The sequence below is a fragment of the Hydra viridissima genome, unplaced genomic scaffold, assembly GCF_058129835.1.
Source record: "Hydra viridissima isolate aposymbiotic clone 2 unplaced genomic scaffold, HvirCarnegie_v1 scaffold_10, whole genome shotgun sequence".
Lineage (NCBI taxonomy): Eukaryota > Metazoa > Cnidaria > Hydrozoa > Anthoathecata > Hydridae > Hydra > Hydra viridissima.
In genome coordinates, this window is record NW_028324309.1 from 13,475,170 (window position 1) to 13,494,755 (window position 19,586).

At 26.0% G+C, this 19,586-nt stretch overlaps 1 protein-coding gene across 3 annotated transcripts; it reads left to right on the forward strand.

Moving 5' to 3' along the window:
- The first annotated feature begins 1,160 nt into the window (after positions 1 to 1,160).
- Positions 1,161 to 17,508, forward strand: LOC145181701 (ribonuclease 3-like). 3 transcript variants are annotated; one of them, XR_016456210.1, is made up of 39 exons: positions 1,161 to 1,270; positions 1,409 to 1,470; positions 1,560 to 1,656; positions 2,135 to 2,243; positions 2,387 to 2,427; positions 2,588 to 2,662; positions 4,985 to 5,071; positions 5,177 to 5,263; positions 5,527 to 5,601; positions 5,881 to 5,962; positions 6,221 to 6,280; positions 6,490 to 6,584; positions 6,665 to 6,751; positions 6,926 to 6,985; positions 8,678 to 8,739; positions 8,957 to 9,010; positions 9,565 to 9,639; positions 9,833 to 9,908; positions 10,081 to 10,188; positions 10,369 to 10,507; positions 10,614 to 10,674; positions 11,031 to 11,090; positions 11,242 to 11,341; positions 11,643 to 11,680; positions 11,888 to 11,946; positions 12,533 to 12,606; positions 12,726 to 12,770; positions 12,934 to 12,987; positions 13,077 to 13,186; positions 13,289 to 13,394; positions 13,521 to 13,613; positions 13,797 to 13,842; positions 13,924 to 14,006; positions 14,421 to 14,530; positions 14,850 to 14,893; positions 15,389 to 15,437; positions 15,521 to 15,638; positions 16,960 to 17,006; positions 17,145 to 17,508. XR_016456210.1 is itself a non-coding variant. In XM_090099742.1 (38 exons), the coding sequence occupies exons 2-38, from the start codon at positions 1,448 to 1,450 to the stop codon at positions 17,354 to 17,356; spliced, it is 2,883 nt and encodes a 960-aa protein (XP_089955868.1). In that variant the 5' UTR covers positions 1,161 to 1,270; positions 1,409 to 1,447; the 3' UTR covers positions 17,357 to 17,508. The 3 variants fall into 3 exon arrangements, 2 of the variants coding, with proteins under 2 accessions (XP_089955868.1, XP_089955869.1); XM_090099742.1 differs by lacking the exon at positions 15,521 to 15,638; XM_090099743.1 differs by lacking the exons at positions 16,960 to 17,006; positions 17,145 to 17,508 and having other exon boundaries at positions 15,521 to 15,682.
- Positions 17,509 to 19,586: the final 2,078 nt, after the last annotated feature.

The window sequence follows — 19,586 nt, forward strand, 5'->3', positions numbered from 1 at the left end:
TGTAGATGTTAAGTTTCTTATAATAGTTAAATGTTTTTTTACCCAAAATATTACTACTTAAATTTGTGTTTTGACACTTGTCAACCAAAGCGACATTTGTACTTGACAGTTAAATTTTTTGGAAATAGTTTTTATTTTTATGTCATCAAAAACTTTTTTTTTTGACATCGAGTCGCCTTCATGATTTCACTCAACAAACTAGTGTTTTACTCACATAGAACGCTTTTTTTTCTTTTTTTGTTTTGGTTTAGCACTAATTGGACATATTCTAAGTCATTTTTCTGCTACAGTGGTAATGAGATTCATGTAAGCTAACACCAAGTTTACAGCGTGAACAAAATCTATCTTGGTTTTTTAAAATATTGTGGCACGTGTGACTACAACATGTTTCACTTCTCTATGGAATTTATTCTACAGTTAATGGATTTGATGTTTTATATCTCTTTCTAAACAAGTTTAACGGTCATACTGTTCCTTAGTTGCTTCTTCGATAGTAAGTTTAATTTAGTAACCAGTTTCACAACAGAGTGGCGGGAGGGGGGGGGGAGGAAAAATGATGAAAAGGACGCAAATCTAAAGGTTTGTGAATTTGAACACTGCGAATTTTCTCGTGTAGTCTTCAATTTTTTAAATTAATGAGGCGAGTATAGTTTATGTTAAATATCCTTGTCTCGTCAATAAATAAAAACATCTTTTCGTTCATTTCGCTACACTGAAAGTACAGTTTCTATTGTGATATAATTTCCCTTTAACATTTCTCTGTTATGACATCTATTTTCTTATCATAATGATTGTACAATTTTCTTATCACAATGATGGTACAATTTTCCGTTTTGAGTTATTTCGACAAAGAAACTTTACAGTTCTGAGATATTTCTATTTATAGATAATACATAATAAGCTCTCACCTTATCACTAACAAAATAAAAATAATAAAGTTTAAACTAACTCAATTTCAACAGTCGTGTTCATAAAACTTGAAATAAATTTAAAAGCTAATCGTAACGTTTACCTGTTAAATGCTTTTTAAAAGGGTCACATTTAACTGAAGATAAATGTTTATTCATTTATGGCAAAAATCTTGGAACACGATCCTGAAAAAAACGGACCTAATGCAACCTATATTACATGCGGCTGTTTTTAAAAACAACCCCTACTTGAGAAGTTAAATTATATTTAAACCGAAAAATTTTTTATTTTAAAGTCTTTTATCATAAGTTATGAACGATCTAGTTGACAAAATTTGAAGACAGGAATCAAAATTTGTCTTGTATATCAATATATTTAGTATAACTATTTAAATTAGCATAACATGTTTAATTACCAGATAAACTAGTTGTAAAAATACTAAATACGGAATAATAATTTAGTTCAGTGATTAATTCAGACATTCTTATTGCTTTCTCAGGAAAAAATACCGGATAAAAAACTTTTGAAAACAAATTAAATGGCAGGGTTCAATGGAAAAAGGTACAAAGATTAGCAAAAAAGTTTTTTAAAATGTATTATTTGGGTTAAAAGTTTGTCTTATTTTCAATTAGATTGATATTTTATTTTAGTGCCAAATCATTTCATAGACATGCTTTTGATAGACATGTTCTTGATGGAGTAAAAAGAAATTTTGCGTCATTTGGAACAAAAAGATGGTATAAAAAAGTGAGAAGTTTGAGACTATCAAGTTTTTAATATGAAGATAATTATGTTAGAATAATGAGATGCAGACTCATTTTCTTGATATCTTTGGTTGTTATGATAAGTTAGACAGACTCTTCTTAATATCTTTAATTTGTTAGATATTTCTCTCACTCTCTCTCTCTCAAAAAAAAAAAAAAAAAGAAAGAAAGAAAGAAAAGATTTATTAAAACCAAAGTGTGTTAATAATCATATCATTTTGTGTTTATTTTATATGATCAGTACTATGACTTTAAGAGAAAAAGCATTGCAGTGTTACCATTGCAGGAGCAACAGTTTTTATATAAAATGTTTTTATATTATGTTAATCCTATATCTAATAAGTGTTGTAATAAAAGTATTATAGTAGAAATAGATAAAAGCAACCTGTCAAGTTGACAGACTGCTTTTTTCTACTTCTGTAACACAAAAACTAAATATTTACATTCATTACTTTTACTAGAAAGCTAATGGTTGTATTGAAGTGACTCAAAGGCTTCTTGAACTTCACCTCAAATTTCTAACAGTAACAATCTCATTGATGGATGATTCTGAAGAGTATATGCCTAATGGTAAAATAATAAGTTTAGATTTTCACTAAGAAATTTTTTAAAAATCCGAAGCAATCTTAAGATTATTTATACACTTTATTGACCTCTTCATGTAAAAAAGTTATGATAGTTAAACTATAATTTTTTTTATTTGTTTTTTTTAGGCTTGGTGAATGACTGTATTTTATATAACAGTTTGAATCCAGTAAGATATTTATGTCCTAAAAAGTGATGGCTGTCACCTTTTGATATTAATTATCTTTAAATGTTTCTTATACAACTTGTTGTAATAGATGTTTCAAACACGTCTTTCAAATATTATTCATAACTTTCTAAAAAAATTTTTTTAAATTAAATGTCTTTAGAAAGAAACAGGTTGTTCATGCCAAGACAACCAGAAGAAAAAAGGAATTCATCATGATATATACCAGGGGAAAAAAGTAATGTTATTTTAAGAAATTGATTTTATCTACTCTTTCAAAAAAAAATAAAATTATTTAAAAGTTGTTTATTTTTTACAGTAAATACTTAACATTTAAAATATATCAGTCAAAAAATGTAAATTTCTCATATATAAAAAAGTAACTTTTTTTTCTTTTAAACAAATAAAAATACAGAGGATATAGGTTGATTATTTTCAGTTGTTTGCCTACTGAACTCTTTTTCAGTCTTTTTTTATGCTAGCTAGCTAAATAACTAACTTATTATATATGTATTTTAGTACAACTCAAAAAACCATCCAACAAAACCTAGCTAGAATATTTTACCATAAAAATTTTTCACACCTTCAAACCTTAAAAAGTGTCTTTTTACAGGTTAAAACAATAGTATTATAAAAATAAGGTTTCTTTAGGATTATTTATTACTTTCCATGGGCAAGATGAATATTACTGAAGTATTTCTAAATTTCTATAATCTACTTCAAAATAGCAGTGTTGCTGATATCTTTTTCCATGAAGCTTAATAAGCACTGCATTTATGTCAGTAGAGTTGGATACTCTTTCAGAGCCACTTTCCTCATCTTCACTGTTTTGGCTTCATTATCTTAGCAGTAGCAAACACATATTTGCTATACTCTGCTTTTACTTTTTACTTTAGAATTTCTTCATTTAGATTTATGCAAAAATCTGCCATTTTCTTCTCTGCTCCAGAAAAAAAGTGTTGGCAGATAACCAGTGTGGTTTTTTTTATCAAGTTCTTTGCAAATCTCAATAGAGAAATCATTTTTTGTTATTTGGGGAACATATCCAAGCTGTAGATGTGAGCAAGACTTTTGAAACTCTAGCCCCTCAACTGAGTTATCTAAAGAATCTTTCTGACTGGTAGATATTCTGACAAAATATTCTGTTCATACTAGGTTTCAGCTTACTTGCTTGAGTTGGGAATGATTTGGCAGATCTGAAGCATTAGAAACAACACTACTGGTCATTAAGCATAATTGTCTTGCATTTCTCTCTAGATGTGCAAAAAATGCTCTACTTTATTACTGATTTTCTCTTCATAACCATCACATTTAACTTTGTTCTTATCAACCTTGGAAAAGTGTTTCTGCTTACATCCTCTTTTTCTCAAACTTCCAAATGACATTCTTTTCTTTAATTATGCTTAAAGTTTTAGAAGATTTTAATTTCTGAAAACAACAGTAAGTCTCTAAAGGTTTAAATTATATCCTAATCTAAAATCTAAGAATAAAAACATAAAAACATCATTTTTAGGCTCATCTGTGAGGCTAAAACTAGGGATGATAATTCTGTAGTTCAAAAAAATCCCTAAAAAACCCTCATGGCTGTGTTGTTTTTTCTGACCCTGTTCAATTGAATTTATTAGTTTTATTTGCTTTGGTTTATTTGGGGGATTTTTTAGTTCTTGTTCACCATCTTCAGGATTAAATTATATTTATGAAGCATTTTAAAAGTTTAAGAAGACCACTGGTAGAGCTCCTCAGAATGGAAAATAATAGGCAGTCAATCGTCAACAACTGTCCGGAATGACGAAAATTGCTATTTTCAAATATTAAAAAGTGTCTAAAATTTTCTTGTAGGTTGCAAAATGCTAGTTTAGTTTGCTTCATTGGGACATTTATTTTTCCACTATATTTACTTATTTGTTTTTCTAAAAGCAGTCTTTTTCTAAAATCAATATATTCACTAAGTCAGCAGGTAAAGTTAAATGACTTAATAGAATAATAAAATCTTGTATATATAATAGTATAATAAATGTTTAAAATTTTTTTAAAATTCAATTAAAAACTCTGTGCATGAGATCTATTTCATTTCAAAACTAACTAGTATTCTTTGTACATTTGGGGGATTTTTTAGATTAAAATGTTAGTTATTTAATTTGAGAGTCTTTGTTTAAAAAAGGTATAAAAGTTTTTCTTATTGATAACATTTAAGTAATGTAAGTTAGTTATATTTATGGAATACAGTCTTTTTATTTACAAAGTTTAATTATTAGTTGAGAATTAACACAGCAAAAAAGTTTTTTATTTAACCATCTAAAAAAAAATTGGCCATCTAGTTTCGGTATCAGTCAGTGAAATTGACCAAACACATTTGTTTTTTTATTTTCCATGTTGGCACTTATTTAATTGAATTTGAGCCTAATTTTTGCTGTTTTGTTTTATCTTGAAAATGCTGGCTCTTTTTTATTTTACTATAAAGAAAAACATTTTTTAAATACATTTTTAAAATTATAGTGTCATTTTTTTTGTTGTTGTTATTTAGTTGATAAAATGTATAAATAAAGTATATTTGTTTTAGGATATACCTTTATGTGAGCCATATTCAAATAATAAAAAGTCCTTGTTTCACTATCATTTAGTGATCTCCCCTGATATCAATTTCCGGGTTAGTAATTTTTAAAGTTCATTCTTTAATTCTCTAACATGATTATGTTATAACATTTGCTTTTTGTTAATTTTTTTTTTTTAGAATTTTATCTTTATTTTCTAGACTAAAGAGCCCACCATTATAAACCACAATAAAAAAAAGTTTTACTTTGAAGGTTTTTCTCTCTTTGCACATGAATCTATTGATCAAGTATGAACATTTTTTAATGCATGTTTGAACGATGCTTAAATATTTTTTGACTTCCAAGAGTTCTCCAAGAATTTTCAAATAAATATATGCTGTTGATGATGGTGCTAATTGATCTGCTTTCATTTAGCCTATGAAAAATATTATCCAATAAAACTTATTTGTTTTTTTGTTGTTGTTGTTGTTTTGTTTTTACTTATTTGACTAATAAATCTTTTAAAAATCTTTAAAATTAATCTGTTAAATTACAATCTCTTATTCTTCAGACACCAGAGTACACATTCTTACACAACAATATACATTACACTGTGAGATTTGTTAAAGAAGAGTATTTTCCAGAGGTAATGTTGCATTTTTTTTTTAAACCACTGACAAATTTAAAGCATATAATAAAGAGAGTAGTTATTTGTACTTATAGCTGTAATAAGTTATGATATGTAGTAGTTATAAGTACTTATAACTATAATATAATATAGATGTAATTGGTTTCATCTAAAGCTTAAATGCTAGACATTAATTTATTTTTTTAGAGCATTTTATCTTAAACAAAAGTCTATTGAATATGCATTTGTTATAAAAAGATTTAAGTTTTCTTTAATCTTATCTTGTTTTTTTTATAGGGTTTTTGCATCAAAGATGTGGACTTAATTTGTGATTATTTTTTTCATGATATTTTTGAGCTATATGATTGGAACTTCAAAGGTAAATGTCTTATTTTTCCATTTCTTACACTCATTAAAGTAGTATTTCTTTATCATGGTTGCGGTCGTAAATTAAGATTTGTAATAAATGTAATAAACTAATTTACTACAAGTATCATTTAAAGGTTTTCCTTAAATCTTGAATCTTGGAAACTTGAATCCACGCTTTTAAATTCTTTTTCCAAACTTAGTTAAGCTAATTACTTTATTCTTTATTATGAGTTACTGAACTTTAGTAAAAATTTTATTACCTGATTAGGTTCATCAACTAGTTGTAGACCGTTCCATTTTATGCCAAGATTCATCCGTAAAGTTAAAGGTATAATATTATGCAAAAGAGATTTGTACTTAATTATACAAGCATAAGAAAACATAATTATACGCGCATAAGAAAACATAATTATATGAGTATAAAAAAACATAATTATATGAGCATAAGAAAACATAATTATACAAGCATAAGAAAGTTATTTAAAGTATAGTGAAGATCATACTCTTTCCTGTAGTTTATAAAGGTTTCACTTTTAGACTTATCAGCAAAAGAACCAAAAAATGTGTTTCAAATCCTTTCCATGTCTGCAGTAATCAAGCATTTGATTAAAGCAAATAAACCATTTGTGAAAGTAAGTATAGAGTTTGTAAAATTTAAAAAAATTAGTCTTTAGTTTTTGTGTTTTTTAGTTTTAAACTTATTTTTTATAAGCCTGAGACAATGAGTCAATATACACCAGATCAGTGGAAAGAATTTAGTTCAGAGAATTTTGGTTCTTTAATCATTAATCCAAAACAGGTAAATATTTTTTTTCTCTTGTTATTACTATATCTTATTTTTTTTAGGTTTTAAAAATGTTTTCTTTTTTTTTTTGTGAAATTGTCTTATGGTATTTTAAAAAGATTACCTTAATAGATTTTGTATATATGAAGAGATTCTTAATCCTTACAACTAAAGTTGCTTCTAATTCAGAAACCACGAGCCATAAGAGTTGATGGGGTGATCAGTCCAACAGAAAAATATGGTTTAACGGTATACCTTTTTTTTTTTTCTTAACTTTTTTCTGAATTTTACATATTAAAAAAACTTCTTTTATTTAAACCCTGTTAAAATCTTTTTAAATTTGAAGTTTTATTAAAATACTAGCTATGGAAGATCCACTCATTAATGGAAACAAGGCTCCTTAGTGCATAGTTTTGTTTTTTCTTTTGTTTTAAACTCAAATCTACAGATTGTGTTCAAGATTGTCAATCAGTCAACCAATCTGTTTTGTATTTATGAAAATATAACAAAACAGATATTCACTAAAACGCAATGATTCTTATATATATATATATATATATATATATATATATATATATATATATATATATATATATATATATATATATATATAGTAATTATATTGTTAAAATATTTGTAGCATAGTATTATACATCTGTATTATACATTTATATTATTATATATTTGTAATATTATTTTACAATATTTTTATATTAATTATGATAGTGTTAACAATAGAAAACTTTTTTGTTATGCTTTGAAAAGAAGAAAGTCAAAAAATCATAATGGGTCTATTTTTAATTTACTAAAATTAAGAACACAAAAAATTTTAATCTAAGTGTTTGTTACAAACGTAAAATATAAAAGTCTAATAACCTTTCACTTCCCCATCTTCCCTTTATTAAAACATGTTATGTAATAAGTAAATATAATTAAAACATATTTTTAAAAAAGTATTTATGATAGTTACCAATGACTTTAGAAAAATTCTGATGTAATTCATCAAATTTCAATAACACTAAAACTAAAGCAAACAAGCAAATCCAAACATATCAGTAGTTTTAGTTTATATAAGATATTTATTTATTTTATGTAAGTTTTCTAAGGTTTTTTTATATTAATTTATTTTTTCATTTGGAAAAATTTCAAGTATGATATTGTTTACTCAAACGGTGAAGCAAAACTTTCAATTAGAACTTGAAAATTTAAACTTTGAGGGATGAGACTTTGTAATGAAATGTAAGGTTGATTACTACCTTTGAGGCAATTAGAATTATTTTCTTTACTTTTTTATATTTTGAAGATTTCTGTTATAAGTATCCACTGGGAATCCACTCTAAACTATGTTAATTATAATTAACTATGTAAATCAGTCTAACCCAATGTAACCAATCCTATATCTCTACCTTCAACTCTATGCACTCAATACTGTTCTTAAAGTTTATTGCATAAACCCTTGAGTCAATAAGCAATACATCAGTATGAGAAATTTTAATAAGCAATTCACTATTATGAGAAACTTTAATAAGCAATACACCATTATAAGAGACTAAATTATATCAATAGAATCATGTTTTAATTGATTTAAGTAAATAATTAATTTGCATGACATTAAGGATAAGGTAGGTAAGATTTTTTTTTAGCTTTATCTTTTCACATGAAATTTTAAACGCTTTAATTAGGAAAGCAAAAAGCCTTTGCTTAAACTAACTTCAAATTTAATATCCTAAAACAGTTTACTTGCTTTTTTTTTATTTAACATTTTGTTCACCTAATCCTGCTACCTAACCTTTTTTCATTTCAAATACTAATCAGGTTCCTTAAGAAATAAAACATTTGCTTAAACTTAATCTTAAATATTTTTGCTTTTTGATTTTCTCAATATTTCAGTAAGAAGAAAATCATAAATAATTGTAATGACAGAAACAAATATGTTTGCAGGGCCAACCAACTATTGTTCATGCGACATTGATGAAATCTGTTTTGAAAGAATCTGGGAAAGAGTTAATAATTTTCTTTTTTATTAAGGTTTTTAATTGACAAATCTGATACTGTAAAAAAAGATTATTTTGCTGAACTTTTCTCTTTCATAATTTTTTTTTTTTAAAAAAAAAGTAGATTACTTAAGGATTGAACAGCGTCTATAGTCAGAAAGCGTTTAATAAAATGTATATTTTTTTTAGTAAAATGTATATTTTTTAAGTGTACTTTTTGGTTTAGACTATATGAATTACATGATCAACTGAGAAAAGTAAAAAATGCTATTAAGAACAGGTAATAGTTTTTATTTTTTTATCTCTTATTTAAAATAGAAAGTTATAGAAAAATCTATTATCAGTCATGTTTAGAATTCTGTTATAAAGTAAATAGAAATATCAAGCGATAATATTTACACATAAGAAAATTTTAAAATTTATTTGAATCTTAACAGAACGATATTGTTCTTTCCCTGTTATTTGTGTCATAATTTTCCAACAGAATTTATGGAATTAAATGTATTTATAATTTATAACAAATAAGAAAACCCATGCTATTTAAACTAAAAAGTCAATGTGTTCAAGGAATTATTTACCGTTAAACATGTTTTCTGTAATGTGTTTAGTTCATTTAAGTCAGTGAAGAATGTGCAACTGTTCAAAGCATTAAAAAATTGTATTTTGTCATTATTATAGTGCAAGTGCTTGAAATAACATCTGTTTACCAATCAAATACAATATTCAGATTCAAAACAGTTGTTTATGAAGACTGTTCATGTAATTAAAAGTTATTCATAAAATTACAGTTGATGTAATTTTTTATTATCTTATTATTGTAATCCTTTTTTTTAGAACAGTCCCATTAAAGGAAGACCAAGAGTTAATGCTAGAAATTGAAAATGAGATTGAAAAACTCAGTGTTTCAAGGTGTTAAGACTGCTTTGTCCTTCAGGATGTTTTTATTAAAAATATTTAATTTTATCTTTTATGTATGTTGATCCTGCATAATTTGTTCTTTTTAAATTAACCACTGAAATGATCTTAAAATGTTAAAATTACTTGAAGCTTTCCTTACACCTTTGAGAGATCAACATAGTTTATAAATATATATTCTAAATAGAGAATTAAAATGGGTTGATGTTCATGTTGACAGTGAAGGGTACTATAAAACTGGATTAAAGTGGGATATTTGCCAAGTGAGTAAATGAGATTTTTGCATTTAAGCTTAACAAACTTCTAAAGAACAATAATAGTAAATACTCTGTTGGTCTTACGTATTGCTTTTATTATTTCACTTAAAAACAGTTAGTTTTATGAAAAATAAAACTCCTAATTAGAATTTACACATGTTATTTATACTTTTGGTAGCATGCTGCTTACTTACCACTTGTATGGAATTATTTGTTGTTTATGGCTTCGTTACCTGAACTTGAGAAACAAATTAAATATTCATTCAAGGATAAATCACTATTAAAGGTTTTAAAACTTGTTCATCTTTCTTTTACATCTTACAACTGGTATGTTACATTTTTTTTCCTTCTTGAAGTTATGTACTAAAAGTTGATAAAGCTTCATTATGAAGAAAAGTTTTTTTACTTTAATTCAAATAAACTTATAATTATCACTTTATTGTAAATAATTGTAATACTATTATAGGTAGCTCTTACTCATTCTTCATATTTGGATCAGTCATCCATGTCCACCACTTTGTGTAATACTTTACAAAATTTGGGAAAAAAGATGCCATATGTAGAGAAGTCTTCTAGACCACTGAATTTAGGCTTCAAGAAAAAGGGTATTTAATTTAATTAAATGTTAATTAAATATTTATTCATAGCTGGCAAGCAGTTTTATTAGTATAAAAACAAATTTCTTCATCTCATAAAGTTCTTCTGTTTTAGGTATTGTAAATTTCACAAATATAATGGCATTCCTCTTTTGTAAACAAGAAAAGAAGTCAAGGTATGTATGTAGCTGAAAGTAATATTTGATGATGGTACCTTTTTTAGTTGTTTGCTTTATTCTTTACTTTAATTCATTTAGTTCAATTTACTCAACCTTAAAAATTAAAAGAGTTTTGGCAATGAAGTTTGCCACTGTTTGAAATAAGAATAAAAGGCTTAAAATAGTTCATGAAATTTTATTTTTCATTTTGAAATATTTTTCTAAAAACTAAAAAGTATTTATAAACTTTAAAAAGTATCTATATAAAAGAATACCAGAGTCAATGAGACTTTTATTATTAGAAAGATGTTAAGTTTTTTTTTGTCAGTAGTTGTAGATTGTTTATTGACTTCTCTATTGATTTATTTTGACAGCTGTTTACATAATGAAAGATTAGAATTTCTGGGTGATGCTGTTTTAGACTATCTTTCTAGGTGGGTTTTTTCTTTTTTTTTTCTTTCTGTTACTTTATATTTTTTTTAATTGTTTGAAAGTTGTCTGAAATGTCATATAAATAAATTTTTAATTAAAATAGTTACATCTGACTAAAACATCGCATACAAAGGTATAGTTTTTTTTTTTTAGCATTCACCTTTTTCTGATGTTTCCCGAGAAAGGTCCAGGAAAGTTGAGCATATTCCGTTCTGGTCTTGTACAGGGAGATAATCTTACTGCTATTGCTAATGTAAAGCTTTTTTTTTTTTTTTTCTTGATTTTTTAATGGGAATCTTGAATGATTACATATATATCATATATATATATACATATATATATGATATATATATATATATATATATGTATATATATATATATATATATATATATGTTTATATCATATATATATATATATATATATATATGTATATATATATATATATATATATATATATATATATATACATATATATACCATGATCTGGTCATGACTTTAATCTGATCTACGTTAAGTTAAAATTTTAGTTTAAGTTTCCTTCTTTTTTTTTCAGAGATTAAATCTTGTTGATTTTATACTTATTAAGCACAGGTAAATCAGACTTTATTACTAATAGAAGAGGTATATTATGTGTTATACTATTTAAAAAAGTTATTTTATTGATGTGTTGTTCAGTTTATAAACTCTTTTTTTTTTTTTTAATCCAAATTTAGTTTTTCTTAGTTATTGAAATCCACATTACTTGCCATTATGATATTTATCTACCTTTTATTAAATTTTTTGCTTTCATTTGACTAGACCACAATTACTACAACACCTAGATTTGTTTATCGGCAATGCTGTTGAAGCTATTATTGGTAAGAAGTCTTTAATCTTTTTATTTAAATGTAGCAAATAAAATGAAATTTAAAAAATTCAGCTTTAGTAAAGCTACTTGTAAAAAAATTATGATTCTTAGAAATGGAAAATATTTGAATACCTTAATTTATGTTAATCAGAAAATTGGATTATTCTTGTTATTTTTTTGTTTATAGTTTTATTTTTATTATTTTTATTATTTTATTGTTTAATAATTCATGATTCATTCATGAATGGTACAACTATATTTCTTCTTAAGGAATGATGCAGTTATGTAATTGCATGACATTTTATTAATGAAAGTTGCAATTATAAAAATTGTTAACATAACTTAGTAAAGAGTAATGAAGCTACGTGTGTATAATGTTTCCTAATTAAAAAAGTTCCAGAAATCCATTGTGTTTGTTAGTAAAAAAATAAGGCATTTAAAGAAATACATGATGTTTCCTAATAAATGATAATGATATGATTATAGAAATGGATTTTCTTAACAAAATGTTTTTAACATAATGAATGATTTTTTTAAATGACTTTAGCCAGAAACAAATGTTTTTCCAATTTTTATTAATTTTTTTTTTTAATTAGGTGCTGTGTATTTAGATGGAGGACTAGAAGAAGTTGATTCTCTCATAAGTAATCTACTCTTTGATGATGACAAGGTAAAAATACTTTCTTTCCCTTTTTTTTTATGTTGTTTTACTTCAAGTTGTTTAAGTTGCCATTATTTATTTATTTAATTTTTTACAGGAGCTCTTATTATCTATTTATATTTTTTCAGGAGCTTTTATTAATTTGGAAAACTTACAATAGAGACCCATTGCAAGTAAGAATCTCTGAAATTTTTAAAAAACTGTTATTTTCATTTTTTTTTTTTTTTTTTTTTTTTTTTTTTTTTATATAGCAGTGTAGTAAAAAAATTATATTACATAGTTAAAAAGATAAAAATATATTTATTTACTTCTATAAGTAAAGTAACTTACCTTTAGATTGAGTATGAAAATGGAGATCGACATCTTATAAAAGATTCTTTAATACTGCAAGTAATAGTTCTTCGATATTATCTCTTGATATGATATTATCTCTTTCTATCTGCTAGTTTCTCTTTGTTGTTTATATTTTTGTTCCTTAGAAGTTTGTTAAGCTTGAAGAAAAAATTGGTATACAATTCACACATTTAAGTCTATTAGTAAAAGCTTTTACACATTCTGTAAAAGGTCTTGATGATGAAACTATTACACGGTAAAGTTATTGCCCTTTTTTTCATTATTTTATTTTAATATTTGCTTTTTTTTTTGTTGACATATTTCATGTCTTCATTTATCAAGCAATATTTTTTTAAAGGGGAAATTATGAACAGCTGGAATTTTTGGGAGATGCAATTTTGAAGTATATATGCAGTGATTACTTATACAAACACTTCCCTAACCATCAAGAAGGTCATCTAACGGTATTTTTTTTTTTTTTTTTTTCTTTATGAATTTTATATAATTTACTTACTTCATGATTTATTAAAAAAATCTTTTTAGATTGTTCGTTTTTTTAGCTTTTCTAAAAAAGTGTTTTAATGCTTTAGCTGTTGCGAATCTCCTTAATCAATTTAAAGTGTCTAGCAAAAGCTGCTGAAGAGTTAGAATTAAATAAATATATAATCTATCATCCTAATCATGTAGGTTTATTTTTCTAACTTTTTTGTAAATTATTTGATTTATTTTTCTTGTTAAAAATTAAAAATTAGTTTATCATAGGGATATTTGAGTAATTAAAATTTTCACTCATAGATTTAAATATTTTTAATTTAACTTATACCCTTAAAATGGTTTACTGAAATCTTTCTTCTGAAAAATCTTAGGACATGAGTATTACCAATGAAAAGGTGGTATCTGATGTTTTTGAAGGTGAAGATCTTTAATTAAATCTTTAAGTGTTTTTTTTATTAGGTAAGTTCTGTTGACACTCAATAAATAATTTTTCTTTAGCATTTTTAGCTGCAATACACTTAGATAGAGGGCTATTGCATTGTCAAAAGCTCATTGAAGTCTGTATTTTATCAAGGCTTAAGGTATTAAGAAAATTTCATCTTTTATATGTTATTCAGCTAAAATAAAGTTTTGTCAATTTTTCTTATTTATTTTTGCCATTCAAGTTGAAAATAAAAAAAGTGTAAAGTTCATATATTAAATAAATAACCTCTAAGCCTTTAATATAATATGCTTGCCATGTAGTAGACCAACAAATATATTAGACTTGTTCAATATATTTTTAACAGTCTCAAAACAAATTATTCACCATGGCAATAAAGGAAATTTATTGATGACATTATTTTGAAGAAAAGGGGTTCTGAAGATTGTTATTTTGAAGAAAAAAAAAATCATTTTTCATACTCTTGGGATTACTATTCCATACTTGCATAACTTTTGTACGGATTTTTGCAGTCTACATTTAATTATATTTGTTGCATACCTTTATTTATCAGGAATTCATTATTAGTCAAGATTGGTTAGAACCGAAATCTCAGCTTCAACAATGCTGTAACAGTTATTATAACGGCCTGAAAACTGTTAAAGGAGAACATCCTGTGTATAAGTAAGCCTTGTTTTATAATAGTGTTTTGTAAAAGTCAAATACCATAATGATTTGCTGCATTGTTAACCTAACATTCGTTTAAGCTATTTTGAAACAGTCCTTAAATTAGATTATTGAAAGCTTTCATACATTATTTTTTAAATATTGCATGATAAAATATAGTTGTTTAATGATTGCTTTTACCATTCACTTATATATATATATATATATATATATATATATATATATATATATATATATATATATATATATATATATATATATATATATATATATATATATATATAATTGTCTGAGAACAAAAATTTTATTCTTTTAGAAAAATAAAAACAACCACCATCAATGGCATTCAATCTTTTAAAGGTAGTTAATGTTTCTATGCTTGATGTGTAATTTTAAAGTTAATAGTTACTAGATAGTTTTTTTTTTTAAGTCATCAAGTTGCTCTAAAAATTCTTTTGATTTTCAAAGAGTTAATTTTGATTTAAAAAAAAAGGTAACAAATGATAGAAAACATTTGTGGCTTTGAAAAACTTAATTCGTTTTTCTTTAACTAGTTTAGTGTTTTTTAGTATAAGCTACATTTAAGTTTTTTTTGGGTTTCACTTAGGAACTGTTTACAAAAAAGCAAGCTAAGGTTTCAATTTGTTTCGGTTTGAACTTAAAGCAATATTACATTTACGTAAAAAATCAGGTTATGAGATCTCGTCAGTTTTTACTTAATCTTGGCAAACAGGGTTCTATGTCAACAATCATTAAGGTGCTATTTAGGCATACCATAGAGACCTTTATGATGAATGAAACGTTCATGAAAGTTCAGATCATTCTTAGAAACCTTTTAATTGATTTTTTTCTTAGTTGGCGTATATTTTAAGGGTCAACGTTTAGGAACAGGGCAGGGAAGGAGGTATGATTTTTTTTTTTTTTTTTTTTTTCTTCCAAAGGTTTCCAGCTAAAGTTGTTCATTCTATTTTTTCTATTTTTTCAAAGCTTCTCATAAATGAGGAAATTACTTAATTAGTAAAAAAATTACAAATTCAAATGGCGTGATGATGTACTTGGATGGCTATAATATGTATGTCTCACCTTGTATGGGTGGCTATAATATGTATGTCTCACGTTTTATATTGAATGGTGTTGTAAGTCGAAAAAGTTCTTTAGAAATTCCTTATTGATCACAATAATTAGATTATAAGATATGCTTTTTTTAAACCTATGGCATTTTTTTTTTTTTACGCAAATATGCGTAAGAAAAATGCCATAGACTATGCTCGATCTTTGCGAGAAATTGAGGAACTGGTGAGCAACGGTAAAACCTTTGAGTTCCTCTCAATGTACCTTAAAGGCCTACTTTAACTACTAGGAGTGGGTATAGGATGTAAGAATATTTTCTAGTCGTGTGTGTATGTATGTATGTATGTATGTATGTATGTATGTATGTATGTATGTATTTTAAATAAAATTATTTTTTTAGTTACACTCGTTTTTTAAAACCTAAAAAAGACTTGTTTTAAAAACTTTGTTAAACGTAACCTTTTAGTATATCGACACACTAACTTTCGTAAGCAACATTTTTGGATTATTTCAGTTAAAGACATTTTTCGAAACCTACAAGCTAGCGTTTTTTATTGTACTGGCAAAAACATTTTGTCCAACATAAATGAAGATGAGCGTATCTATTACCCTTTAATTACAAATTTACAAATCAAAAAACAAATTTACAAATAACAGATTACAAGTTTTGATTACGAAATTAAAATCACTAAAATCCAAAACGGTTTTTACTGTTTAAAAAAAAAAAAGCGTTTTTTTTTCTCCTTTTTTTCTTCCTAAAATATTAATTAAGATAAATAAAATGTTAATTAAGGTAAAAAAAAAAGTTAACTAAGATAAAAAAAAAATGTTAACTAAGATAAAAAAAATGTTAATTAAGATAAATAAAATGTTAATTAAGATAAATAAAATAGGCAGTTACACCATCGATATATTGTTCAATTGTAATAAATTCCATATAATAAATTCTATATGATAAAATGATTATAAAAAATTCTATGAAAAAAATGGGATTAAGATATTTCATTAAAGGTAAAAAACACCTATGATTAATATTCAATTGACGGCGACTTCGCTTTAAAGAAGGTAATCATTCATTTTAAAACTGCTCCGAGATTTTACATTGAACTCTCTAACTTAACTCTAAGCATTAAGGGTGCTTTAAAAGAAATCGGCATTCATCTTTCACACTAACTGCACTAAGATTTTTTACTGTTATGTGCCAACATGTTCGATGCGTTTATTTGCTGTTATTTTTATGAGATGTAATGGTTTGTTGTCTTGAGCTATACAGAGATTTAAGTTTGAAAACGGGAAAAAAAACATTTTTTCTCATTTCCAAACTTCAATCGGAGAAAATTTATTTTCTTAAACAGTTGTAAAGAGGCAGAGAAAGAAGCTGCAAAAAATGCCTTATCCAAGAGTAAGTTATATTAAATTTATCATTTCCTAACTAATTCCTAAGGTTTAAAGAATAAATTGTAATAGTAATAAAAACATTGTAGTTTGAATGTATTTCCTTTGTTATAAGTTTAAAACCACGAAATTCTTGTCATTTTAGATTACTTCGAACTTCAACATAGACAGAAAAATATTGTTTCTAAAAAATTCCGGCAAGGCTTAAGTCGGAGTGCTATTATCAGTCCGGAGTGCGTTTCGAGTAGTGATGTTTTATACAGCAGTAAACGAAAGGCATCTCCGGAGAAGGGACACCCATCGAAACGTTCTAAACTTACATCCGTTAACAAAAATCGTCGTGCAGAGAAAGTCTAAATGGTGAACTAAATTAGAATATAAATAAGATTATTTAGTTAGCTTTATTTTTATAATTCATATTTATCTTTAGTTACTGTTAAATTTTTGTATGACTTATGACTCTCGAGTCTTTTTAAATTGTTTATAAATTTTAGCTGCTCTATTAAAAATACGGCTGTTTGATTTTTATCATGTTTGTTGGCAACCAATGTGTTACTTACCAACACCTGCAAAAAAAAAAAAAAAAAAAGCGCGTGATGATTAAATACCTAATTTAAATAAATTAGATTAAAAAAAATTTTCTTTTGAGAAAAAAGATCCTTAACAAATTTGCAATAATATTAAGTCCATAATGGATACATTTAATCTGTCTAAAGTAGGCCTAGTTTTGGAAGCACAGATGATATATTAGATAACAATTTATTTTTAAAGAAAAAAACAAAAAAAAAAACAAGCATTTAAAGTACTCAAAAACTTATAAAATGTCAAAGAGGCCTTTCCTCTGATAACTGCGAAAAAGTCGAATGAACTTAACAAAGACCTTTCTGGCTCATTTGCATCGTCAGAAAGTTTAGATTTCACTCGAATTTTAGTAATTGCTTGTCTGTTGGTGAGATAACGGTTTCATGTATTGTACCAACAATTATGGCAAACGCTTTGAAGCGTTTACTGTTGATCTTGATTTTAAATGTTTTTTTAACTATTTAGAAACTCTTTTTGTGGTGTCTACTATTAATATCGGATAATTTTTGGCGCTGCATATGAGGAAATGAAAAGTAATATAAGCAAATCAAAGTTCGTGCTATTTTAATCTAATTATGAGTTGATCATTATCGAGTTATTAATAAATTTCCATGTCTAATTCTCAAATTACCATAGTCGTTAAGAAATTTATAAAGTATGCAGCATATATCTTTATATAAAATCTTGCAGTGATTAGGGCCTTTTTTGAACGCTTTAAATCAGCGATAAAGAACGGGAACGGGGCCTTTTTTGAACGCTTTAAATCAGCGGAACATGGAAATTCAGTAATAACTAACTAGTAAATACACAAACAGGTTTGTTATCTGAGTGCAGATTTGATAGTTTTTTTTTTTTAATCAGAAAAGCTGACTACAATCTTAGTCCTTTTTATCCAAACTTCTACTTTGCAGAATAAACGTTGTGGCTCTACTCTGTTCTTTTCTATGTAAATGAAAGATATAAGAAAAGCTCAAAATAATCATGAAAAAAAGTTGCAGATGCGATTATCAACTCCTAAATTAATACAATGAAAACTGTTATCAGATTGTATTTTACAAAGATTTTACTTATTTTTGATCTGTTAATACTGTTAAAAGTGAAACGCCGGCATAAAACAGAGTTCAAAAAAAATTTCTCTTACATGACACGAAAGCCTTAAGCTTAGATGCTTTTTCAAGTCAGTGATTGAGTATACAAGTTTAAAATTTTACGTTTGAATTGTTTGCAATTTAGAAAACCTGTTATTAGAGAATCTAATATTTTTTCAAGCGTTTCCTGTGATCATTGTTGATTTTATCAGATAAATTTTTGCTGATGATGTAGATTAGTTTAATTAAACAACGCAGAACAAACCAAATGAGACGCGTGCAGAGTGATTTTTATTAGCAGCTGGAGTTATGAGTCAAGATACTGCTGTAAAGCTACGAGTAAAGAAAGAAGATTACTTTGATAAAATAAATAGGCGTGGATCATGGTCGAATTTTGAGAGTACGTTGAAACGGGTACCTTCATCAGTGAGCCAATTTCTATCAAAGCCATCAAATCAACGCAAATCAGCATTAGCAACTGTCAAAAGTAATGAGGAAATTTGGAAGTCTACCAAAGAAGCTCTTTGGAAGTCAAGCAATTTGTTAAATAATGTAACAGCTGAATTATGTTACACCCAAACAAATGAAGAAACTTCTGAAAACCAATCGTTTTCAGCTTATAAGTCTTCGTCATTCCGTTCAGGAAAAAATCCAATGATTAGAATTATTGGAGAGTCAAAAGCTACCAAAGACTGTGAAAAACATGATAAAAAAAGACGTTATTCTGCTGGTATATTGCCAATAATCCCTCACAACGAAGAAGCTAATTGTGTTGAAAATAGATCTAGTAGTTTAGAAATAGTTTCAAAGCCAAAATTGCCTCCTGTATCGGTAAGTCAATTAGTTTTCGGAACTTGTAAAATTGGGTATGGTAGCTATGTTAATAGTTCAAGCAGCAAGGAAGATTGTGAGAATAA